General features: G+C 39.9%; 1 protein-coding gene and 1 long non-coding RNA gene across 5 annotated transcripts; one reads left to right on the forward strand and one right to left on the reverse strand.

The window, feature by feature from the left end:
- On the reverse strand, nucleotides 1-20,003 carry LOC135519619 (TRAF family member-associated NF-kappa-B activator-like). Of its 4 annotated transcripts, none has more exons than XM_064944861.1 (9): nucleotides 19,835-20,003; nucleotides 7,064-7,615; nucleotides 6,041-6,182; nucleotides 5,708-5,819; nucleotides 5,307-5,416; nucleotides 3,788-3,858; nucleotides 3,586-3,704; nucleotides 2,598-3,004; nucleotides 1-478 (listed from the first exon to the last, which is right to left on the reverse strand). In XM_064944861.1, the coding sequence occupies exons 3-9, from the start codon at nucleotides 6,137-6,139 to the stop codon at nucleotides 299-301; spliced, it is 1,098 nt and encodes a 365-aa protein (XP_064800933.1). In that variant the 5' UTR covers nucleotides 6,140-6,182; nucleotides 7,064-7,615; nucleotides 19,835-20,003; the 3' UTR covers nucleotides 1-298. The 4 variants fall into 4 exon arrangements, with proteins under 4 accessions (XP_064800933.1, XP_064800930.1, XP_064800931.1 ...); XM_064944858.1 differs by lacking the exon at nucleotides 7,064-7,615 and adding an exon at nucleotides 11,945-12,091; XM_064944859.1 differs by lacking the exon at nucleotides 7,064-7,615.
- LOC135519621 (uncharacterized) lies at nucleotides 19,532-26,509 on the forward strand. Its single transcript, XR_010452310.1, has 3 exons — nucleotides 19,532-19,687; nucleotides 26,103-26,152; nucleotides 26,318-26,509. It is a non-coding gene; the product is annotated as an uncharacterized LOC135519621 (long non-coding RNA).
- The last annotated feature ends 849 nt before the right edge of the window (nucleotides 26,510-27,358 follow it).

Consider the following 27,358-nt stretch of genomic DNA (forward strand, 5'->3'; position numbering starts at 1 on the left):
TCAAGATTAAATTATTGCTTTATTATACGTAATAAACCTACATACTGTACAATATCATTTCATAGGTCTAGAGATGTACAATTTCAAAGAAATATCTTAAGACGATGACTGTAAAATGTACCATTCAACTCTCACAAATTAAATATATGATCAAGAGTGGATTCGAGTCCCGTTGCCAACGCCAGTGTCATGTGACATCCAGCCCAGCGCGTGTAATTCATGGCGTGGCAACAAAGACATGAATAAACCATGAATTAAGCCTAGAGGTGTTTCATTGGGCAGCCACTGTCTGCTAGTGTCAATTGCTGGCTTCACTCTCCCTCTGGCAATGAGTGAAAAGGTGGCTTTTCATATGGTCTTGGGGAACTACCGCATGGCAGTAGGCACAGATATCAGGGCTGTTGTTGATCTGTTGTTGTGGCTTCGCACTCACGGCCTGTGCTGCTGCTGCATCACAAAGCTCAGGGCTCCACAGAGGCTACACGGAGGGACAAACACACCACTTATACTCCATTATTCATACACTTTGCATTGCTTACACTCACCCACTTACAGTTGGCCATGTGCTTGGGTCTCCACTGAGGAAAGATCTGTTGCTCCGGGGAATACAAGCAAAGCAGTGTCCCACTTGAACCCGCTTTCTCAACATCTATAGTTCCTGCCCCACTACACGTACTATTGTAATGCTGTTCATTTGCTACAGTAGGGTTGAGTAGTTACTTGTTCCTGACATTGTTAATGCCCGAGGCAATGTTTGTTAAGTTAGAAACAGAGAAATCCAAACAATGAAATGTTCGACCATCGGTGTAGGTGTTAATCACAACCCAAATTCACGTCCGAACAAGGGTGCATTTCTTCCGTGTGATTTTTAACCAAAAGCTTGGTTAAGCAATACCCAACAAAGAATGCATGACAGCTAAAGATCAATTTGAGGTACACATCCACCAATATGGGACTCAGATGAGCTAAGAAATCTGGGAGGCCAATTACTGTGTATTATCAAAATATGTAATAAATCAATAGATATAATTGTGCATACACAATCTCACAAAGGTGCAGTTGCACTGATAATGGTAGTCATAAAATATATGTTACCTTGGTTTTGACATCAACATGGACTTATATATCCAACTACACTACTGCATGGGGGGGGGAGCATTATCATCCAAAACAATTGGTGTGTTTTATGATCATTTGTTACTTCTAGAATTGCTTATTTTATGTCAATGACAAATAGTAAGGTAGACACATTGTAATAAATATGCAACAAGCAATGTCGTACACATAGGCCTATCACATCTCAACTCACCTCTGTTTTAGCAGGTATACATCTACTGAATCTAACCAATTAAATGGCATTTCCATGTTAGTTTTAACCTCGAGTGTAGGGGGCAGTATTTTGATGTTTGGATGAAAAACATAACCAAATGAAACTGCCTATTTCTCAGGCCTAGAATCTAGAATATGCATATAATAGTCAGATTATGATAGAAAACACTCTAAAGTTTCCAAAACTGTCAAAATATTGTCTGTGAGTATAACAGACAGAAAACCTGAGGAAAATCCAACCCGGAAGTGCTGTTTTTCCTGAAAGCTCTCTGTTCGCTCCATTTAAAGGGATATCATCCAGATTCCTTTTCCTATTGTGTCCCCATGGTGTGAACAGTCTTTAGACATAGTTTCAGGCTTTTATTTTGAAAAATGAGCAAGAACGATCACATCGTGTCATTGTATGGCTGGGTGCCAGCAGCGTTTTGCATGCGCAACAGCTTGGAGCAGACATTTCTCTCTCTCCTATTGAAGAAGCTACAGTCCCGGTTGAAATTTTATCGATTATATATTGCAAAAACAACCTGAGGATTGATTATAAAAAACTTTGTTTCTATGAACATGTTTCTATGAACTTTACGGATACTATTTGGAATTTTCGTCTGCGATGTCATGACCGCTCGAGCCTGTGGATTTCTGAACATGACGCGCCAACCAAATGGAGGTATTTTGGATATAAAAATAAATCTTTATGGAACAAAAGGAACATTTATTGTGTAACTGGGAGTCTCGTGAGTGCAAACATCCGAAGATCATCAAAAGGTAAGCGATTCATTTTATTGCTTTTCTGATTTTCGGGACCAATCTACTTGGCTGCTAGCTGTTTGTAATGTTTTGTCTACTGAGAGAGATGTCCTTACATAAACGCTTGGTATGCTTTCGCCGAAAGGCTTTTTTGAAATCTGACACGTCAGGTGGATTAACTACAAGCTAAACTGTGTTTTGCTATATTGCACTTGTGATTTCATGAAAATTCAATATTTTTAGTAATTTAATTTGAATTTGGCGCTCTGCAATTCAGCGGATGTTGACAATAATGATCCCGCTATCGGGATGGGGGCATCAAGAAGTTTGGCGCTCTCAACTCTGTAATCAGAGAAAAATTGGCCTTTTATTGTGATCAACAACTTTCATCGATGTGTTAGGTTGTCTTTCACTACTTATATGCGCTCTGACTCCCATTCATTTTCCAGAACAAATCAGGTGTTATGAATTTCCTACATTTACCTGCTGCAAATAAAGGAAAGAGCATTTCCCACGAATCTCACCTGCAGGGGTCCACGCACACTCTCGTATGAGAGTGAGGTGGAGAGGGAGGTGGGGTGAGAGGGAGACGTAGGATACAGGAATGGGATGGCCAGCTCCATAGACGATTCCTCTATGACGGCAGGGAAACTGTTGACTGCTGCCCGTTCCGTTGGCATAGACAGGTCAAAGTGTTTCTCTGGAGCGCTGTTCAGGAACTCGTATTCACTGTCTGTGGAGGGGGGGAACTTGACGCTGAGTCTGGTGAGGGAGTCCACTAGGTCTCTGTCCCCTTGGCTGGCACCACGGGATGCCAGGGACGTGGGCGGGTGCTGGAGGATGACCACTGGCCTTAAGGCTGAGGGGAAGGGCCTCTCCGCCTGCTCCGCAGTCACGTCTGTACACTGAATGGGCATGGAGAACTGCTGCTCTGTCGAATGGCAAACACAAGGCTTTTATCATACTGTTTATGTAACATAATCGACAGTCACTTGCAACATTGAGATATTAACTTAAGCTATTGAGTAGCGATTAGTTCAAGTAATGATGAATAATCAGGTAATAATGAATAACGTCGAGAACCTTTTCCCTGTTTAATTTAATCTTCTAATTTCACACAATAAGTATAATAGGAGCCTTGTTTTTCATTTAACTAACCAGTGCTACATCACAGCATGCGTCTGTGGAATAATGAAACATGTTTATCGGCTTATTCTATTTCTAAACAGGTAGATGGGTGGGCGGGCCATGGGTCAATAGGCATTAATGTACGGTTCAGCTTAATGTGTTGCTATCTAATTGTGTACAGGAATCAAGCTAAAGCTACAATATATAATTACTAATACAGTGTTATGACATATCCAAAGCAATTGTAAGTCAACATATTTTCTCTATTGTAATTAAATTAGAGTCAAGCTGGGCATGAGTTCAGGCAATGGGTGCCTTTCAACAGTGCTGGAATAATAAGCAATTTCTACAATCTAAAATGACTATTGTGCGGACTAATATTACCATTTGCCATGTAATTTCCTTTGTAGATTTTTTTCAGGTGATCTTTTTGTCTCCGGGTTAATGTCTGTATCTGCTGGAATTTCCCCTGAAGAGCTTGAAACGCCTCAAAAACATATTTTCTGAGAGACAAATAAATACGTAAGTAAGAAAACTGCTTTTCAGACAAAAATGAAGTAATGATACCGGTGACTAAGGCACATACTTCTCAAAACTGTTTACAGGTGCTGTGTGTGGTGAAGGTGACACAATCATTGCAGTTTCCATGTTCCCTTTCTGAAAAATAGACACACATGGCATTGAGGACTTACATGGCAAGAGAATATCCACCATTCAAACTGAAAATCATCTATTCATTATTGTTAATGAATCTACTAAAATGGTTGCTGCCTTGTGATCGATTAGGGAATTATTTCTCAACAATAAAGCTGGTGGCTTATAAACACCTCACACCCTGAGGTTTGGTGATGTTATCCTCTAGCGCCACCTGTTGTTGAAAGACTGTATGTGTGTATCCATTCTTTTAAAATTATACATGATAATGAGTTTTGATTGTTAGAAAATTACAATTTAATATTTTCTCCAAAACACATGTTTGTTTTTTGATTAAGGGGGGGAAAGAATGCTTTTGCATTAGTCAAACAGGTTCAGTGAATTTGTTATCCGGCTAATAATTTGAACTTGCGACCTTTACTAGAGTGAAGCAACAAGATGAAAGATGACCTATGTCACAGGAAGTGGAGCTGTTGTATTGTGCATTGGCATGAGCTCTGCTACTGCTCTCAGGCCCTGCAGAAACAGAATATCTACAAGCAATATACAATTTGTGAACAACGTATGTTTGTGTGTGTGGCTGTATGGGTGCTCTCTTTTAAAAAAAAAGATGGGATATTGAGCTCATTTGAGAGAAAACAAAAATAAAATAATTATGAGGCAGCAACTGGGGATGCCATGTTCGCACCCTATCCAGAGCGTGAATCCCTGAATGAGACATGCAGCCCCCTAAACGCAACAAAATCAAACTTTGGGGGGGGGGGGGGTCCTCTAAATAATGCTCATTTAACCATTATCCTATTTATTTCAAATGCTATTTTTACTGCTACAGTGGCAAATATTAAAATAAAAGCTTATTTCAAATTAAACATCCCCCCCCCCCATGTGGCTGCACTTCCCGGGAAACTCCCGCATCTCAGTCCCTTTTCAGGTGTCCCTTTTCTTTCGACAAAAAAGGCCCTGTCAGCAAGACGATTCAATTTATTCAGGCTACAAGAGTGTAGACCAAACGACAAATCGGCAAACGTCATTACACTTTTTGTTGTTTTGTAACAGACGTCCCTTTTCATTCATCAAATGGCACAGTGCACTTTTTGGATGCTGGAATTATTTTGAGTGGATAAACATGTGCAAGTAGCCTACTTTTTGAAGTGATTTGTTTGACAATAAGATGAAAATATCATGACTGGTTGTGTTCATGACAATTAAAAGGGAATACATTATTTTTTACCATTAAATGACATGTCTTTTCTATATTTACTTATTCTTTCACACATAGTAGGTCCCGTGAAAAAAATGGTGACACCCCAAATGTCACAATATAAATCGCACTCTGACCCTATCACATCCTTGCATTTTGCCTGTCTGCATCATATTTGTAAACATAAATAAACCATATCTAATTATCCTCTAATGTGAATTGTATTACTAATTGTGTTAAACATGGTTACCAAGTAATGAATCTTCCGGAAGGAGCTGCTTGGGTTGTCAAAGCGATGGTTGGAAGGAGACAGGGTTTCCTCTTCCTGTTTCCTAGGAACAGCCTCACCTTTCACCTCTCCTAACAATCAAATAAGATACAAAAAATATAATGTAGCAGCCCAACCACAGTCAACACGGGAAGTCTCATTTGAGATGGGAAGTGTACAATGTCCTAAAACAGCAATAATATTTCTTACAGCACAATTTATCTCCAGGGGAACCGAAAATGTAACAGAATGCATGCACATGCCCAATATAGACTACAGTTGAACGGTTTCTTTCACTCTAGTCCAACGGTATGGTATAGAATGCGTCAGAATATGCAATCATGCAAACAATAGTTAAGAAAACAATTATGATTGTCATTTACCTGAAGGTTGCTTAGTTGCTGCTATCAACTGAACTTTGAGTTTTGAAATCAACTGCTGCTGGTCTTCTATCTGTTTCTGAAGTTTCTGAGTGTGCCGTTGATAATATTCATTCTGCAAAAGTTAACCTTCCATTACATATCAAATGTCATCACTTACTAGGTAGGTAGCCTTTTGTAGCCTCTATTGTAAATGACTGTAATTACCATGCTACAGCACTTAATTATATCAAAGCACTGTATAGAAGGCTATGCCACATCGCACTGGATGGGGTTGAAGTCTCATAGGTAAATTAGAAGAGTTTGTTTTCTATCGCAATGATTTAGGTATAATACCGTCTTCTGTAGTTCCCGTTTGGCGCTGTCTCGCTCGATAGAGGCCTGGCGGTAAGCTTCAAATGCCTTGTTGAGCTGGTCTCCAATATTCCTCTCCATGCCGTGCGCTCCACGATCATTACTGACACGGCAGTCATGGGCCCTGTGGCAACATATCACACAACCAATGTTTAGGGGCACAATGCAGCATTAAAGCACATTATCACATGATTTGCTGTAAAAACGAAGTCCTCCTCGTTAATCATGAAACTGGGGCCAGTGCTTACTTCTCTTTTACGCCTGGACTTGCTAATTTTAGAAACGTACGGTAAACATTTCAGGGTGATCATAAGTGCCCCGTGTAGAAATAGCCTCTTGATGAGAAAGCAAAAACAAACATCCAAAATATCTACTAAAGAAATAAATGTTTTAGTACTCAGGATAATAAGACCATCACTTAAATAGATGACAACTATTGACACTAATGTAATATTATATATATTTTTTTTAAACCAATAAATTAGTTGACATTATTGAATGGCATCATTCATTACTAATCAATGATTCTTTGGTTCATACATGACCAATGGCTGCAACAACTGTACTAAATAATAGGTTTCTTTGGGGTAAACATACATCAATGTTGTTATTATAATAGCTAATGACTAATACCAAATAACCTACTGTATCTCTATCAATACAATTGCATTATGACATGATCAATACATTAAGATACTAATACAATAAAGTCAATTGCCAATGACCTAAATCAGGGGTCTTCAACCTTTTCTTGCCCAGGGAGCCCCTCCCAGGCAAACCGGCGACCCAGGGTCCCCCAACATACGATAGCGGTAAAAAAATAAATAAAAAGGTCTTAGCATCAAGTGAATGATAATGGCAAGGAGAAGTAATCAACATTTTAAAATAAATAGATTTGGAATATAGTTTTTCATTATTTTGACTTCCACACATTATAATTGGAAGAGTTAAACAAAGGTTAGCCATGTGCTGACAAAAATCTATGTCCAAGTCAAGAAAGCTTACCAGCAGCCAGTGGCACTTGCCAAACCAGTAGCCTATTCGAGGGTGGTTTTTCAAGGCCTATGAAGGTGAACCTTCACACCAGTCTGAGGTCCCGAGCATTCTGGAGCAGGTTTTCATCAAGGACCTCTGTACTTTGCGCTGTTCATTTTTCCCCTCGATGCTGACTACTCTCCCAGTCCCGGCATTCAGGCCAAAGAGTTCAATCTTGCTTATATCACACCAGAGAATCTTGTTGGTCATAGTCTGAGAGTCCTTAGGTGGAGACTGTCATGTGCATTTTACTGAGGAGTGGCTTCCGTCTGGACACTCCACCATAAAGGCCTGTTTGGCGGAGTGCTGCAGAGATGGTTGTCCTTCTGGAAGGTTCTCCAATCACCCCAGAGGAACTCTGGAGCTCTGCAAAGTGACCATTGAGTTCTTGGTCACATCCCTAGCCAAGGCCCTTCTCCCCCGATTGCACAATTTGGCCATGGGAACAGCTCTAGGAAAAGTCTTGGTGGTTCCAAACTTCTTTCATTCAATAATAATAAAGGCCACCGTCTTCTTGGGAACCTTCAACGTGGAAGTCATTTTTTATTACCCTTCCCCAGATCTGTGCCTCAACAAGCCTGTCTCGGAGCGCTAAGGACAATTCCTTCGACGTCATGCACTGTCAACTGTGGGAACTTATATAGAAAGGTGTGTCCCTTTCCAAATCATGCCCAATCAATTGAATTTACCACAGGTGGACTCCAATGAAGTTGTAGAAACATCTCAAGGATGATCAATGGAATTAGGATGCACCTGAGCTCAATTTCGATTCTAAAAGCAAATGGTCTAAAACCTTATTTAGGTAAGTTATCGTTTTTTTATTTGTAATAAATTAGCAAAAATATTGTGTAGATTGATGGGAGAAAAAAAATACTACTTAATCCATTGTAGAATAAGGCTGTAATGTAACAAAATGTGGAAAAAGTCAAGGGGTCTGAATACTTTCCAAATGTATCATATACACTACCGTTCAAAAGTTTGGAGTCACTCTAGAAATGTCCTTGTTTTTGAAAGAGAAACACATTTTTTGAACATTAAAATAACATCAAATTGATCAGAAATACAGTGTCGACATTGTTAATGTTGTAAATTACTATTGTAGGTGGAAATGGCAGAATTTTTATGGAATATCTACATAGGCGTAGAGGCCCATTATCAGCAACCATCACTCCTCTGCTCCAATGGCACGTTGTGTTAGCTAATCCAAGTTTATCATTTTAAAAGGCTAATTGATCATTAGAAAACCCTTTTGCAATTATGTTAGCACAGCTGAAAACTGTTGGTCTGATTAAAGAACCAATAAGACTGGCCTTCTTTAGTCTAATTGAGTGTCTGGAGCAGCATCTCTGGGTTTGATTACAGGCTCAAAATGTCCAGAATCAAACACTTACTTCTGAAACTTGTCACTCTATTCTTGTTTGGAGAAATGATGACTATTCCAATGCGAGACATTTCCAAGAAACTGAAGATCTCGTACAATGCTTTGTACTACTCTCTTCACAGAACAGCGCAAACTGGCTCGAACCAGAATAGAAAGAGAAGTGGGAGGCCTCGGTGCACAACTGAGCAAGAGGACAAGTACATTAGAGTGTCTAGTTTGAGAAACAGACGCCTCACAAGTCCTCAACTGGCAGCTTCATTAAATAGTACCCACAAAACACCAGTCTCATCGTCAACAGTGAAGAGGCGATTCTGGGATGCCGGCCTTCTAGGCAGTTGCAAAGAAAAAAAACATCTCAGACTGGCCAGTAAAAATAAAAGATTAAGAAGGGAAAAAAACAGACACTGGATAGAGGAACTCTGCCTAGAATGCCAGCATCCCAGAGTCGCATCTTCCCTGTTGAAGTTGAGACTGGTGTTTCAGGATTGGTGGGTCCCCTGTGGGATGGTTGAGGTAACATATGCTAATCGCATTAGCCTGAGGTTGTAAGTAACAAGAACATTTCCCAAGACATAGACATATTTGAAATGGTCAGAAAGCTTACATTCTTGTTAATCTAACTGCACTGTCCAATTTACAGTAGCTATTACAGTGAAAGTACACCATGCTATTGAGTGTGCACTGTTTTGAACATGAAAAGTTATTAATAAACAAATTAGGTACATTTGGGCAGTCTTGAAAAGAAATACAATGATTCATTGGATCAGAAAAAACTTTGCACATACACTGCTGCTATCTAGTGGTAAATATCTAAAATGCATTTGGGCTGGAATAAAACATTATGGCCTTTCTCTTGCATTTCAAAGATGTTTTGTACCAAGTACCAAAAAAATGTTCTCTCTTTGTATTCTCTTTTACCAGATCTAATGCGTTATATTCTCCTACACTCCTTTCACATTTCCAAACTTCAAAAAGTGTTTCCTTTCAAATGGTAGCAAGAAAATGCATATCCTTGCCTCAGGGGCTGAGCTACAGGCAGTTAGATTTGGGCATTTCATTTTAGACAATTGTTTTTTTTTTTTTTTTTTAAAGAGACCGATCCTTAAAGAGTTTAGTCAGAACAACAGTTTTCAGCTGTGCTAACAATTGCAAAGGGGTTTTCTAATTATCAATTCGCCTTTTAAAAATGATAAACTTGGATTAGCTAACACAACATGTCATTGGAACACAGGAGTGATGGTTGCCGATAATGGGCCTCTGAACATCTATGTACAGTTGAAGTCGGAAGTTTACATACACCTTAGACAAATACATTTAAACTCAGTTTCACAATTCCTGACATTTATTCCTTGTAAAAATTTGCTGTCTAAGGTCAGTTAGGATCACCACTTTTTTTAAAGAATGTGAAATGTCAGAATAATAATAGAGAGAATGATTTATTTCAGCTTTTATTTATTTCATCACATTCCCAGTGAGTCAGAAGTTTACATACACTCAATTAGTATTTGGTAGCATTGCCTTTAAATTGTTTAACTTGGGTAAAACGTTTCAGGTATGCTTCCACAAGCTTCCCACAATAGGTTGGGGGAATTTTGGCCCATTCCTCCTGACAGAGCTGGTGTAACTGAGTCAGGTTTGTAGGCCTCCTTGATCACACACATTTTTTCAGTTCTGCCTACAAATGTTCTATAGGATTAAGGTCAGGGCTTTGTGATGGCCACTCCAATACCTTGCCTTTGTTGTCCTTAAGCCATTTTGCCACAACTTTGGAAGTATGCTTGGGGTCATTGTCCATTTGGAAGACCCATTTGCAACCAAGCTTTATCTTCCTGACTGATGTCTTGAGATGTTGCTTCAATATATCCACATCATTCTTTCTTTCTCATGATGCCATCTATTTTGTGAAGTGCACCAGTCCCTCCTGCAGCAAAGCACCCCCACAACATGATGCTGCCACCCACGTGCTTCACGGTTGGGATAGTGTTCTTCGGCTTGCAAACCTCCCCCTTTTTTCCTCCAAACATAACGATGGTCATTATGGCCAAACAGTTCCATTTTTGTTTCATCAGACCAGAGGACATTTCTCCAAAAAGTATGTTGCAGCTCCAAACCGTAGTCCGGTTTTGGAGCAGTGGCTTCTTCCTTGCTGAGCGGCCTTTCAGGTTATGTCAACATAGGAGTTGTTTTACTGTGGCTAAAGATACATTTGTACCTGTTTCCTCCAGCATCTTCAAAAGGTCCTTTGCTGTTGTTCTGGGATTGACTTGCACTTTTCGTACCAAAGTACGTTCATCTCTAGGAGACAGAATGCGTCTCCTTTCTGAGCGGTATGACGGCTGTGTGGTCCCATGGTTTTTATACTTGCGTACTATTGTTTGTACAGATGAACGTGGTACCTTCAGGCATTTGGAAATTGCTCCCAAGGATGAACCAGACTTGTGGAGGTCTACAATTATTCTCTGAGGTCTTGGCTGATTTATTTTGATTTTCCCATGATGTCAAGCAAAGAGGCACTGAGTTTGAAGGTAGACCTTGAAATACATCCACAGGTACACCTCCAATTGACTCAAATGATGTCAATTAGCCTATCAGAAGCTTCCAAAGCCATGAAATAATTTTCTGGAATATTCCAAGATGTTTAAAGGCACAGTCAACTTAGTGTATGTAAACTTCTGACCCAATGGAATTATAAGTGAAATAATCTGTCTGTAAACAATTATTGAAAAAATTACTTACCGACTTCCCAAAACTTTAGTTTGTTAATAACCTCTTTGGGCTGAGATCCCGCTAATGGGATCGATATGACAACAGCCAGTGAAAGTGCAGGGCGCCAATTTCAAAACAACAGAAATCCCATAATTAAAACTTCAAACATACAAGTATTTTACACCATTTTAAAGATACACTTCTTGTTAATCCCACCACAGTGTCCGATTTCAAAAATGCTTTACAGCGAAAGTAAACCAAACGATTATGTTAGGTCAGAGCCAAGTCACGGAAAAACACAGCCATTTTTCCAGCCGAAGAGAGGAGTCACAAAAAGCAGAAAGAGATAAATTAATCACTAACTTTGATGATCTTCATCAGATGATACATAGGACTTCATGTTACACAATACATGTATGTTTTGTTCGATAAAGTTCATATTTCTATAAAAAAAAAATCTGTTTACATTGGCGCGTTATGTTCAGTAGTTCCAAAACATCCAGCGATTTTGCAGAGAGCCACGTCAATTTACAGAAATACTCATAATAAACATTGATAAAAGATACAACTATTATGCACGGAATTATAGATACACTTCTCCTTAACGCGACCGCTGTGTCAGATTTTTTTTTTTAACTTTACGGAAAAAGCACACCATGCTATAATCTGAGTACGGCGCTCAGAGACCAAAACAACACAAACAGATATCCGCCATGTTGTGTCGTCAACAGAAGTCAGAAATAGCATTATAAATATTCACTTACCTTTGATGATCTTCATCAGAATGCACTCCCAGGAATCCCAGTTCCACAATAAATGTTTGTTTTGTTCGATAATATCCATCATTTATGTCCAAATACCTCCTTTTTTTCACGCGTTTAGCCCAGTATTCCAAATTCATGACGCGATCACTAGGAGCAGACGAAAAGTCAAAAAGTTCTGTTACAGTCCATAGAAACATGTCAAACGATGTATAGAATCAATCTTTAGGATGTTAACATAAATCTTCAATAATGTTCCAACCAGAGAATTCCTTGGTCTTCAGAAATGCAATGGAACTCAAGCTAACTCACGTGAACGCGAGTCACCAGCTTGTGGCTCTCTGGCAGACCTCTGACTCCTTCCCCTCTCAATCACCCCCACTTCACAGGTATACTCACAGACATCATTCAAACGGTTTAACAAACTTCAGAGTGTTTTCAATCCAAATATACTAATATTATGCATATATTACCAACTGGGCCTGAGTAGCAGACAGTTTACTCTGGGCACCTTATTTATCCAAGCTACTCAATACTGCCCCCAGCCCAAAGAAGTTTTAACAAGAAATGTGTGGAGAGGTTGAAAAACTAGTTTAAATGACTCCAACCTAAGTATGTAAACGTCCGACTTCAACTGTACATTTTACATTGAAAAAAAAATCTGCCGTTTCCAGCTACAATAGTCATTTACAATTTACCAATGTCTACACTGTACTTCTGATCAAATTGAAGTTATTTTAAATGGACAAAATATTTAGCTTTTCTTTCAAAACAAGGAAATGTCTAAGTGTCCCCAAACTTTTGAACAGATATATATACACAGTGCCTTGCGAAAGTATTCGGCCCCCTTGAACTTTGCGACCTTTTGCCACATTTCAGGCTTCAAACATAAAGATATAAAACTGTATTTTTTTGTGAAGCATCAACAACAAGTGGGACACAATCATGAAGTGGAACAACATTTATTGGATATTTCAAACTTTTTTAACAAATCAAAAACTGAAAAATTGGGCGTGCAAAATTATTCAGCCCCTTTATGCAGCAAACTCTCTCCAGAAGTTCAGTGAGGATCTCTGAATGATCCAATGTTGACCTAAATGACTAATGATGATAAATACAATCCACCTGTGTGTAATCAAGTCTCTGTATAAATGCACCTGCACTGTGATAGTCTCAGAGGTCCGTTAAAAGCGCAGAGAGCATCATGAAGAACAAGGAACACACCAGGCAGGTCCGAGATACTGTTGTGAAGAAGTTTAGACTTGGATACAAAAAGATTTCCCAAGCTTTAAACATCCCAAGGAGCACTGTGCAAGCGATAATATTGAAATGGAAGGAGTATCAGACCACTGCAAATCTACCAAGACCTGGCCGTCCCTCTAAACTTTCAGCTCATACAAGGAGAAGACTGATCAGAGATGCAGCCAAGAGGCCCATGATCACTCTGGATGAACTGCAGAGATCTACAGCTGAGGTGGGAGACTCTGTCCATAGGACAACAATCAGTCGTATATTGCACAAATCTGGCCTTTATGGAAGAGTGGCAAGAAGAAAGCTATTTCTTAAAGATATCCATAAAAAGTGTTGTTTAAAGTTTGCCACAAGCCACCTGGGAGACACACCAAACATGTGGAAGAAGGTGCTCTGGTCAGATGAAACTAAAATTTAACTTTTTGGCAACAATGCAAAACGTTATGTTTGGCGTAAAAGCAACACAGCTCATCACCCTGAACACACTATACCCACTGTCAAACATGGTGGTGGCAGCATCATGGTTTGGGCCTGCTTTTCTTCAGCAGGGACAGGGAAGATGGTTAAAATTGATGGGAAGATGGATGGAGCCAAATACAGGACCATTCTGGAAGAAAACCTGATGGAATCTGAAAAAGACCTGAGACTGGGATGGAGAATTGTCTTCCAACAAGACAATGATCCAAAACATAAAGCAAAATCTACAATGGAATGGTTCAAAAATAAACATATCCAGGTGTTAGAATGGCCAAGTCAAAGTCCAGACCTGAATCCAATCGAGAATCTGTGGAAAGAACTGAAAACTGCTGTTCACAAATGCTCTCCATCCAACCTCACTGAGCTCGAGCTGTTTTGCAAGGAGGAATGGGAAAAATTTCAGTCTCTCGATGTGCAAAACTGATAGACATACCCCAAGCGATTTACAGCTGTAGTCGCAGCAAAAGGTGGCGCTACAAAGTATCAACTTAAGGGGGCTGAATAATTTTGCACGCCCAATTTTTCAGTTTTTGATTTGTTAAAGTTCGAAATATCCAATAAATGTCGATCCACTTCATGATTGTGTCCCACTTGTTGTTGAATCTTCACAAAAAAAAATACAGTTTTATATCTTGGTTTGGAGCCTGAAATGTGGCAAAAGGTCGCAAAGTTCAAGGGGGGGGGCGAATACTTTCGCAAGGCACTGTTATATTTATATATATATACACACACATACACACACACACACACACACACACGGAGGTCGACCGATTAATCAGAATGGCCGATTAATTAGGGCCGATTTCAAGTTTTCATAACGATCGGTATTTTTGGACACCGATTTGGCCAAAAAATAATAAATGTAACACCTTTATTTAAATGGTCAAGTGAGTTAAGAACACATTCTTATTTTCAATGGCGGCCTTGGAACGGTGTGTTAACTGCCTCGTTCAGGGGCAGAATGACAGATTTTTACCTTGTCAGCTCGGGGGATTCAATCTTGCAACCTTACAGTTAACTAGTCCAACGCTCTAACCACCTGATTACATTGCACTCCACGAGGAGCCTGCCTGTTACGCAAATGCAGTAAGCCAAGGTAAGTTGCTAGCTAGCATTAAACTTATCTTATAAAAAACAAAAATCAATCATAAATCACTAGTTAACTACACATGGTTGATGATATTACTAGTTTATCTAGCGTGTCCTGCGCTGCATATAATCGATGCGGTGCGTATCGTTGCTCCAATGTGTACCTAACTATAAACATCAATGCACAGAAGTATATATTTTTTAAACCTGCATATTTAGCTAAAATAAATCCTGGTTAGCAGGCAATATTAACCAGGTGAAATTGTGTCACTTCTCTTGCGTTCATTGCACGCAGTCAGTGTATATGCAACAGTGTGGGCCGCCTAATTTGCCAGAATTTTACGTAATTATGACATAACATTGAAGGTTGTGCAATGTAACAGGAAAATTTAGACTTATGGATGCCACCCGTTAGATAAAATACAGAACGGTTCCGTATTTCACTGAAAGAATAAACGTCTTGTTTTCAAAATGATAGTTTCCGGATTCGACCATATTAATGACCTAAAGCTCGTATTTCTGTGTGTTGTTGTGCTATAACTAAGTCTATGATTTGATAGAGCGATGGTAGGCAGCAGCAGGCTCGTAAGCATTCATTCAAACAGAACTTTTGTGCGTTTTGCCAGCAGCTTGTCGCTGTGCTTCAAGCGTTGCGCTGTTAATGACTTCAAGCCTATCAACTCCTGAGATTAGGCTCGTGTAACCGATGTGAAATGTCTAGCTAGTTAGCGGGGTGCACACTAATAGCGTTTCAAACGTCACTCGCTATGAGACTTGGAGTCTGCAAGGGCCACGGATTTTGTGGAGCGAGGAGTAACGCCTCTTCGAGGGTGGCTGTTGTCGTTGTGTTCCTGGTTAAAGCCCAGGTAGGAGCGAGGAGAGGGACGGAAGCTATACTGTTACACTGGCAATACTAAAGTGCCTATAAGAACATCCAATAGTCAAAGGTTAATGAAATACAAATGGTATAGAGAGAAATAGTCCTGTAATTCCTATAATAACTACAACCTAAAATTTCTTACCTGGGAATATTGAAGACTCATGTTAAAAGGAACCACCAGCTTTCATATGTTCTCATGTTCTGAGCAAGGAACTTAAACGTTTGCAATATGTGCCATGTAAGAAAACTCTTTTACTTTATTCTCCAACACTTTGTTTTTGCATTATTTAAACCAAATTGAACATGTCTCAATATTTATTTGAGGCTAAATTGAATTTAGTGATATATTATATTAAGTTAAAATAAGTGTTCATTCAGTATTGTTGTAATTGTCATTATTACAAAAACCTGAACTGAAATTAATCGGTCGATTAAATCTGTATCAACTTCTTTTTTGGTCCCCCAATAAATCGGTATCAACAAAAAAAATCATAATCGGTTGAGATATATCTCTATACATACATACAAAATATAAAATTCAACAATTTCTAAGATTTTACTGAGTTACAGTTTATAAGGAAAATTAGTCAATTTAAATGATTGCATTAGGCCCTAATCTATGGATTTCACATGACTGGGAATACAGATATGCTGTATTCCCAGTTGGTCTGTTGGTCACAGATATCTTTAAAAAAAAAGGGCCTCACAATGGGCCCCAGGATCGCGTCACAGCATTTTTGTGCATTCAAATTGCCATCGATAAAAGTGTTAGTAGTTTACGCCAGCCCATACCATAATGCCCCTACCACCACAGCAAACCGCTCGCCCACACGATGTCATACATGTGGTCTGTGGTTGTGAGGCCAGTTGGACGTACTGTCAAATTCTCTAAAACAATAGTGGAGGCAACTTAAGGTAGAAAAATGAACATTATAATATCTGGCAAAAGCTCTGGTGGACATACCTGCAGTTAGCATGTCAATTGCACGCTCCCTCAAAACTTGCAACATTTTAGTGGCCTTTTATTGTCCACAGCACAAGGTGCACCTGTGTAATAATCATGCTGTTTAAACAGCTTGTTGATATGCCACACCTGTCAGGTAGATGGATTATTTTGGCAAAGGAGAAATGTCACCAACAAGGGTGTAAACAAATGTGTGCACAAAATGTGAGAGTAATAACCTTTTTGTGCATATGGAACATTTCTGGGATATTTTATTTCAGCTCATGAACCATGGGACCATCACTATGATATAACACATATGGAATCATGTAGTAACCAGAAAAAGTGTTAAACAAATCAAAATATATTTGAGATTCTTCAAAGTAGCCACCCTTTGCCTTCATGACAGCTTTGCACACACTTGGCATTCTCTCAACCAGCTTCACCTTGAATGCTTTTCCAACAGCCCTGAAGGAGTTCCCACATATGCTGAGCACTTGTTGGCCACTTTTCCTTCACTCTGCAGTCCAACTCATCCCAAACCATCTCAATTTGGTTGAGGTCGGGTGATTGTGGAGGCCAGGTCTTCTGATGCAGCACTCCATCACTCTCCTTTTGGTCAAATAACCCTTACACAGCCTGGAGGTGTGTTGGGTCATTGTCCTGTTAAAAAACAAATGATTGTCCCACTAAACGCAAACAAGATGGGAAGGCATATCGATGCAGAATGCTGTGGTAGCCATACTGGTTAAGTGTGCCTTGAATTCGAAATAAACCACAGACAGTGTCACCAGCAAAGCACCCCCATACCATCACACCTCCATGCTTCACGGTGGGAACCACACATAAAGATAATCCATTCACCTACTCTACGTCTCACAAAGACACGGCGGTTGGAACCAAAAATCTCAAATTTGGACTCATCAGACCAAAGGACAGATTTCCACTGGTCTAATGTCAATTGCTCATGTTTCTTGGCCCAATCAAGTCTATTCTTCTTATTGGTAGTGGTTTCTTTGCAGCAATTCAACCACGAAGGCCTGATTCACGCAGTCTCCTCTCGACAGTTGATGTTGACATGTGTCTGTTACTTAAAGTCTGTCAAGCATTTATTTGGGCTGCAATTTCTAAGGCTGGTAACTCTAATGAACGTATTCTCTGCAGCAGAGCTAACTCTGGGTCTTCTTTTCCTGTAGCGGTCCTGAGGAAAGCCTGTTTCATCATAGCACTTGATGGTTTATGCGACTGCACTTGAAGAAACTTTAAAAGTTCTTGTCATTTTCCGGATTGGCTGCCCTTCAGATCTTAAAGTAATAATGGACTGTTTCTCTTTGCGTATATGAGCTGTTGCCATAATATGGACTTGGTATTTACCAAATAGGGCTCTCTTCTGTATACCACCCCTACCTTGTCCCAACACAACTGATTAGCTCAAACGCATTAAGAAGAAAATCCACAAATTAACTTTTAACAAGCCACACCTGTTAATTGAAATGCATTCCAGGTGACTACCACATGAAGCTGGTTGAGAGAATGCCAAAAGTGTGCAAAGCTGTCATCCAGGCAAAGGGTGGCTACTTTGAAGAATCTCAAATCTAAAATACATTTTGATATGTTTAACACTTTTCTGGTTACGACATGATTCCATATGTGTTATTTCATAGTTGATGTCTTCACTATTATTAGACAATTGTAAAAAATAAAGAACAATACTGGTATGAGTAGGTGTGTCCAAACATGACTGGTACTGTATGTATGTAGTGCCTTTGGAAAGAATTCAGACCCCTTGACTTTTTGCGCATTTTGTTGTTATACCTTTATTCTAAAATGGATTTAAAACTTTTTTTAATCCTCAGCAGTCTACTACACATAATAATAACTAAGCAAAAACTGGTTTAGGAATTTTTGCAAATGTATTACAAATAAAACAAATACCTGATTTACATAAGTATTTGCTATGAGACTCGAAATTGAGCTCAGGTGCATCCTGTTTCCGTGGATCATCCTTGAGACGTTTCTACAACTTGGAGTACACCAGTGGTAAATTTGATTGGACATTATTTGGAACCGCACACACCTGTCTATATACGGTCTCACAGTTGAGAGTGCATGTCAGAGCATACCAAGCCATGTGTTAAGGAATTGTCTGTAGAGAAACTACCCAAATACAGGTGTGCAACGCTTGTAGCGTCATACCCAAGAAGACCCGAGGCTGTAATCGCTGCCAAAGGTGCTTCAACAAAGTACGGAGTAAAGGGTCTGAATACCGATCTAAATGTGATATGTTTCTTTTATTAAAAAAAAAAAGTTTTTGCTTTGTCATAGTATGTATGATTGAGGATTTATTTTTTTTTATTCCATTTTAGAATACGGCTGTAACGTAACAAAATGTGGGAAATAGTCAAGGGATCTGAATATTTCCAAATGCACTGTATATTTGTTTATGGCTGACCGCCGGTTAAATACCCCTGACCTAAAATGTGAATCTTTGACACCTCTAATGCTTTTCGGTCGGGTATTGTTTTTCCTGAGTTTTTTTTTTACAATGAATGAGCATGGTAATATATTTGGTTACTTCATTTGATTAAAACAGCTAATCGCATTCTCTATCTAGTAAATTTACTTAACACACAAGTTTAAAACCGTCATTGTATGTCACTGGTTGCAGACCAAGTAGCACAATATACAGCCAGTAGCTCTGACCCAGAAAGTCTTCCTGTGTAGCTTAAAACACCAAAAAGTGTGAGATATGGCTTGGAAAATGTACCTCAATCCAGGGATGAGAAATGTGGTAAATTTGTACCCCAAATTATCCCACCTGTTCCATTTAGAAGATTGAACGACTGCTAGACAATTCGGAGTACAACAAATTTCTCATCCCTGGATTGAAGTATATTTTCTGAGCCATATCTCGCGGCAGCTCCGCTGTGTTTTAATCGAAACAGGAAACCTGTCCGACCCTAGTGCAGCTGTAAACAAGCGGGCCAAATCTGCTGGCTACATGATATGACGATAACGCCGTAGTCTGAAGCAGCCAACAAGTTCTACATTTCTAGCAACATTCTATCAAGCACGAACTGGCTACATAGAACGTTGATATTCATAAGTAAGAGTACAAAATTGGTACAGCTCTGTTTTGTATTGAATGTCAATAGTTAGCAAGTCGAGTTAGTTAGATATAATCAGCTATAGCCTAGTTCAGTTCGCCCTCAACTTTGGTATCTGATTGTAGCCTATAATGGCAGTATCTTACCTTCATTCGAAAATTGCCAAACTATTGTTTTGATACTGCGACAGCTTCTTATTCTTCGAGTGGCCTATATGTACGACGTGTGGGAGAGGATATGGTGTATTTCGAACAAATGTACATGTTACATGTTTTATAACGCGTTGGGAACTTCCCTCGGGGAATCCCCCGCGCCTGTGAGACTTCCGCCTTGCTGGACTCTGACCAATCAACTTTGAGGTACTAAATTCGTGCTAGATGGTTTAGCAAATTGAGGGTTCTTCTTGCTGCCTACACGTCTGCAATGTTGTGCATATAAAAAGTAATCCGATAAAACAAAGTTAAGTGGCAGAAAAATGTGTTGATTTTACTGTGACCTTCGCTGATAAGTGTTTTCTCACACTGTTAGGCATAGCTAGCTAAATTAATCAGAACCCAACATTTCAGCCCTCAGTGTCGGTGTGAAATGTGTTTTGCCCAAATTGTGGTGAACACTTACTGGTCTCTGACAGATAGCTTATAGCAAAATATGTCAACACATGCTCTTTGCAAAAAAATATATCACGAGCTGAGCTATTCTTATGACTATGCACTAGGCCTTATTACTTTAGTAAACTTTATAGAGTTATTTGAATGATTCTAATATATGTACAGTAGGGTATTGCCACTGTGTACTGTAGCCTACAGCAAAGATCTGCTTTCATTGCACATACATAGCACACAGATACATATCAACATCTTTCTGTGCTGTATCTGGAAGATATAAACCTACTCGTATTTTCCCACAATATGCAATCACACATGTTTTACCATGTAATAATGAAAATGCAATCATAATGTTTGTTTGCTGTTTCACACTTATCATTGAAAGAGTTTATTGGTGCAGAATAAACTGCAACATGAAAATGGGACGACAGGTAGCCTAGTGGTTAGAGCGTTGGGCCAATAACCAAAAGATTACACATCTGTCAATGTGCCCTTGAGCAAGGCAATTAACCTTATCTCCAGGTGAACCGTATTACTATGTGTGACCCTGTAAAACAACACATTTCACTGCAACTCTCCGGTGTACAGTATGTGAGAATACATCTATTTTTTTAAGTGCCGAGTCCAATAGTGACCAACAGAGGGCAGCTACACTCTTAGAAAAAATGGTTCCAAAAAGGTTCTTTGCAGAGGTATAGGGTTCTACCAAGAACCGTTTTGATCTGGAAATCCCTTTTTGGAAGACAAGGGTTCTTTTTAAGGCAAAGGGTTCTACCGAGAACCTTTAATATCCTAAGAACCAGGAAAGGGTTCTTTGATAATACTTTGGAAGGCAAGAAGGATTCTACATAGAACAATGTATCACATTTCCTAGAGTGCTCTACTGCCAGGTGATATTCAGAATTGTTTGTTTTAATATCTATGTTGTTGCATGTACATCAATTGGTTGGTTAATTGTATGTCACACAAAGATATACCTCCCTAACATATAAACGCAACATGCAACAATTTCAAAGATTGTACTGAGTTACAATTCATATGAGGAAATCAGTCAATTGAAATACATTAATTAGGTCCTAATCTATGGATTTCACATGACTGGGAATGTGGTCAAAGATACCTTACAAAAATGGGCCTCACAATGGGCCAAAGAATATCGTCACGGTATTTCTGTGCCATCAAATTGCTATTGATAAAATGCAATCATGTTAGTTGTCCGTAGCTTATTACAGCCCGTACCATATCCCCACCGTCACTCTGTTCACAACATTGACATCAGCAAACCGCTTGCCAACATGACGTACTGGAAAATTATCTAAAACAACATATTAGATAATTCAAGCATGCCAATTGCACGCTCCCTCAAAACTTTTATTGGTGCACCTGTGCAATGATCATTCTGTTAAATTTTTTATTTTATTTAACTAGGCAAGTCAGTTAAGAACAAATTCATATTTACAATGACGGCCTAGGAACAGTGGGTTAACTGGATTACCTTGGAGAAATACTCACTAACAGGGATGTAAACAAATTTGTTGCCAAAATTTGAGAGAAATAAGCTTTTGGTGCGTATGGAACATTTCTGGGATCTTTTATTTCAGCTCATGAAACATTGGACCAACACTTTACATGTTTGCGTTTAGATTTTTGATAGTATATATAACATACATTTTTCTATACTGATCCAATCTGTTAGTAGTTGGACTGATTGCACCCATTACTGAGATGGTTCAATTCTACTTGCTAACATGCAATCATTGAAAATAAAATGGATGACCTATGATTACGATTATCCTACCAACGGGACATTAGGAACTGTAATATCCTATGTTTCACCGAGTCGTGGCTGAACGACGACACAGACAATACAGCACTTGAGGGATTTCAATGCACCGGCAGAACAGAGATGCTACCTCTGGTAAGACGAGGGGTGGGGGTGTGGGTCTTTTTGTCAATAACAGCTGGTGCGCGATGTCTAATATTAAAGAAGTCTCGAGGTACTGCTCGCCTGAGATAGTGTGGTCTACAGCTTAAAAGGTACTCTATCTACCAAGAGAGTTCTCATGTATATTATTCGTAGCCGTCTATTTACCACCACAGACCGATGCTGGCACTAAGAGCGCACTCAACCAACTCTATCAGGACATAAGCGAACAAGAAAATGCTCACCCAGAAGCTGCACTCCTAATGGTCGGGGACTGTATTGCAGGCAAACTTAAATCAGTTCTACCAAATTTTTACCAGCATGTCACATGTGCAACCAGAGAAGAAAAACTCTAGACCACCTATACTCCACACAGAGAAATGCATGCAAAGCTCTCCCTCGCCCTCCCTTTGGCAAATCTGACCATAATTCTACCCTCCTGATTCCTGCTTACAAGCGAAAACTAAAGAAGGAAGTACCAGTGACTCGCTCAATATTGAAGTGGTCAGATGGCGCGGATGCTACGCTACAGGACTGTTTTGCTAGCACAGACTGAATTATATTCTGGGATTCATCCAATGGCATTGAGGAGTATGTTACCTCAGTCATCGGCTTCATCAATAAGTGCATCGACGACGTCGTCCCCACAGTGACCGTGTGTACATATCCCAACCAGAAGCCATGGATCCGCACAGGCAACATCCGCATCAAGCTAAAGGCTAGAGCTGCCGCTTTCAAAGAGCAGGACACCTTAAAATAAAACAAGCATTTACAAATTCAACATTTTACTCTATGTTCCAATTTATTTCAGAAATCACAAGTGCATATTCCACATTACAAATGAATTAGTTCCACTTCATTTGTTCCACACATTTGCTCCATCTTCATCGAGTTCCATCGATGTAAAACACATTCAATCAGAACAACATATTGGCCACTATGAACAAATAGTATGTCTTACAAGTGAATACACATTACTGTAAACCATTCATATTTCTGCTGTGTGGATTCATTGTATTCCAGCCAATGATTGGTAATGAAGGTTTCTGCTGTGTGGATTTGATTGTATTCCAGCCAATGATTGGTAATGAAGGTTTCTGCTGTGTGGATTCATTGTATTCCAGCCAATGATTGGTAATGAAGGTTTCTGCTGTGTGGATTTGATTGTATTCCAGCCAATGATTGGTAATGAAGTTTTCTGCTGTGTGGATTCATTGTATTCCAGCCAATGATTGGTAATGAAGGTTTCTGCTGTGTGGATTTGATTGTATTCTAGTCAGTGATTGGTAATGGAGGTTTCTGCTGTGTGGATTTGATTGTATTCCAGCCAATGATTGGTAATGGAGGTTTATGTGTGATGTGCATGCTACTGTTTCACTGTGTCATGAGCCCATGACTGCCTGCTCTAGATACACACCAGATTGACAAAGAATCAAAGTCCTATTATTTGTTGTTGCTGTCTTTATTTTTCTCTCTCAAGAAAAAGAGATATGCAGATTCTTGCACTAGTGAAATAATGCTTATAATGAATGTTGTCAATATTCATACTTAAAAGTCTCCACTTGCTTAGCTGGTCCCTTAACAGGGCATCAGTTTGAGAGTTTATCCCCATCGATTGGTAGAGTGAGTTGTCTAGTTCACACACACAAATCACACACACTTGCATATTGACGCCACACACACACATACTCCACACACGCTGCTGCTACTCTGTTTAATATCTATCACGATTACCTAGTCATTTTTACCCTTACCTACATGTACATATTAACTCAATTACCTCAACTACCTCATACCTCTGCACATTGACTCGATACCGGTACTCCTTGTATATATCCTCGTTATTGTTACATGGCAATTTTCAGTATTAATTAGCTAATTTTCTTACTTTTTAACTATGCATTGTTGGGAAAGGGCTCGTAAGTAAGCATTTGACGGTAAAGTCTACACCCTATGTATTCGGCATATGTGAAAATATTTAATTTGATTTGATTTGTTTTTGTCTCCCAGCGTGTCCCTCTGAGTCTAAGCAGTGTTGTCTCAGACCAAACTGTCTCAGACAGATTTGCATAGAAATAAGTTGCATTTGCAAAGTATATCAAGAAACTGGAAAACAAATATCTAGCAAGTATTTTTATATTCCACAAGTATTATCAGAGGAACTGTTTTGTACAGATAATGATCAGACTTAAGTTACAAATGCAGGAAAATACTCAAATACATTTGGTTGTCATTTTTCACAAAATTAGTGCAGTGGGCAAGTCCTTTACAAGTCCTGTATTAGTGGACCAATAATATCCTGTATTCTTCCGTGGCGAAACCAACTGGGCTCGTAAAGGTTGTTATCAAGGCACATGAAAGGTCACATGTTCCAGAAGGCATTCCTAAATATATAAAAAATAATATATCCCATTTAGCAGACGCTTTTGTCCAAAGCGACTTACAAGTCGGCTGGGGCCACTACTTTTACATATGGGTGGTCCCAGCGGGAATCGAACCCACGACGCTTGGCGTTGCAAGCGCCATGCTCTACCGACTGAGCCACACAGGACCCCTATATTGTAATTAAAAATGTTCAAATGCCTCTCCTGTGAAGCACCCCCACCGCTAAACTACTTCAATGGTCTCAGACAGAGGGAAGGAATGTGCTCTTCAGAAGAAGAAAAAATATCCACCTCTTGAAAAAAAATGTTCATTTAGGAGCATAATGCACATTGCCACCAGAGGTCAGTAACCACACCACTGCTTGCTCTACATGCTTCAACCTCAGCCACATGGACTTTTGGAGAGGGATCTGAATTCTTGGCATTCTTGTCAGACTTGTCAGCCTTGCCACTTCTATCTGTTGCCCTGGTATTCACGGCCAGAGGGGGGAGATGCTGTGACTGTGATTGACACATTCCCCCTGTGAAATGACGAATGCATTTTGTTTGCACGTTCTAACAATTAAGACGTGTTTAGCTATACAATAGGGGACTTGTACAGAGTAAACCACAACTGATAGCCATGGCTGATTTTTTATTGTATTTATAAAGACCTAGGGAGAATGGAATAAAGTGGATGGGAAGGTCCTGTCTGTCCCTGTCCTCAGTCTGTGGTGAGGCTCGGCATGTATCTGCTGCTGGTCTTTGTGGCCCCCAGCTTGGCACAGAGGGGGCTCCTGCTTCCCTGCTTTGTAGTTGTCATCCATGACCCTCCAACCTGACACCTCTCCACCTGGTGTGGATCCAAGACATTCCAACCCCCCCCCCTCCTGTATGTAAAACCCTTCTGGCCTACCAAAGAACCCTTCTGGCCTACCAAAGAACCCTTCTGGCCTACCAAAGAACCCTTCTTGCCTTCTAAAGAATCATTCTTGCCTTCCAAAGAATCATCAAAGAACCCTTTCTTCTAAAAACGTTTCTTAGGGTGTTAAAGGTTCTAGGTAGAACCCTTTGCCTTACAAAGAACCCATTTGGAACCCTTTTTTCTAAGAGTGCAGATTGGCAATAACAACCCCAATTTCGATCAGACCAGCATCCCTGTCTTGAGGGGAATATACAGCAATAGGGTTGCCACTCTGCTCCACATCTCACAACATGGGTCTCAGTGGATGCTTTGACCATACATTTATGACAACAGATCAGTAACGACTGCTGGACTTCCTGAAAGAAGTAAAGGATCATCAATATTCCTCCTGCTTTCTGTAATCACGCAGACAGAAATACTTTATATTCCCAAATTAACGAGATGCAAATGTATTATGACAGCTGCCATGCGCTGCCCCTCCCCCTAGCATTTTTGTGTCAATTTGACAACTCCAAAACACAAATTGTCCATTTAAATGTCTAAGCTATACTTAAATCAAGCGTGTTTTGTAACTCAAACCTCGTCTCCTATTTCTAGATAAATCCAACCCACTTCAATAGGTCTGAACACAGTCTGTGGGCGAGCAGGTGAGCAGGTCTGTGGAAAGATCCAGAGACTGATAAGCAGAATGCAAGATTCTAGGAGGAACACTCTGTTCCCTTTCATGTGCAAATCTGTCCTGTTTGATCTACCACCTTTCTCTCTCTCTCTCTCTCTCTCTCTCTCTCTCTCTCTCTCTCTCTCTCTCTCAGAATGTCTAGCTGACGGCTCTCCACGCAGGAGTGTGATGATTTGTAACTATGCAGCACAAATATGGCCATCGGAGTCTGATGTTTCTGCTTGGCTCTTCCTAAGGACTTGTCCTTCACCAGCCTCATCCAACCTCAACACAACATAGCAATTCTTAATTGCTATTATAACACTTGTTTGGGGGGGGGGGGGGGTATTTAAACTCAGCCAGAAGAACCAATGTGGTGAGCTGAAATAGGGTTCATTATTGCCCTTGTTTTCCTGGCAAGCAGATCAGGTGATAACATGTGACAAGATTATAAGTGAGAGATGCCTCTTAATGTGGTACGTTCAATGTCTGCAATCCCCTTTGACTTTAATTAAAAAGGTACTGAGTGTAGGCAACACCGAAGTACATTCCTCAACTGTCTTCTTAGCTAAATTACTCCTCTGGAACGTTTAAATGGCCGGGCCCCATTTGAATTAGAACACTGACGGCACAATCCGTAAATTCAATTTCTGCTACACCTGCTACGGCACAGCTTTGATTAACTGGTTGTAGCATAGAGGCTATTACTTCAGCATGATTCATTACACCTCCACCGCTAGTCCGTCAATGAATGCATGCATCGCACGGGTGTCTTCTTCTGGTTTTGCAGATCTCGGACAAGGAACTCCAGATGCTTTTACTGTGCCATGTTCTTTACGTGTGTGTGTCATGAATGACATCCATAAAAAGGACACTCCACTTCCTGTTGAGAGGTGGTCTGTCCTGTTGGATTCATAGCCCTCTGGATCTGGACATAAGCATGCAAGTAAATCTTGGCCAATCTGATGCCTCCGAAGCTAGTCAAATAAACAAACTGCTGTAGGTCTGCATAAACGGGAGATCAGGCGGAGGGCAGAGCCGAGCGACAGAAAGCTCAGGCATGCCAGGGGAAATGAAGAGGAATGCACGGAGAAAACTCAACGGTCATATTTCAGGAACCTGGAGAACAAACAATTTGACAGTGTGTGAAAACTTTGTGAATACTTACAGAAAACGTTTGAGCTCTGTCAATGCC

Source organism: Oncorhynchus masou, chromosome 29 (assembly GCF_036934945.1).
Source record: "Oncorhynchus masou masou isolate Uvic2021 chromosome 29, UVic_Omas_1.1, whole genome shotgun sequence".
Lineage (NCBI taxonomy): Eukaryota > Metazoa > Chordata > Actinopteri > Salmoniformes > Salmonidae > Oncorhynchus > Oncorhynchus masou.

Bases quoted from the DNA above. Each gene is read 5' to 3' on its own strand.
- LOC135519619 (XM_064944858.1), bottom strand. From the start codon at position 12,081: ATGAATTTGGAATACTGGGCTAAACGCGTGAAAAAAAGGAGGTATTTG. The intron at 6,183-11,944 runs GTAAGTGAATAT...ATGTTGCCACAG, and splicing joins TCTGATGAAGATCATCAAAG to GGCCCATGACTGCCGTGTCA. The intron at 5,417-5,707 runs GTAAATGACAAT...TTTGATTGTTAG, and splicing joins AGCAACTAAGCAACCTTCAG to GAGAGGTGAAAGGTGAGGCT.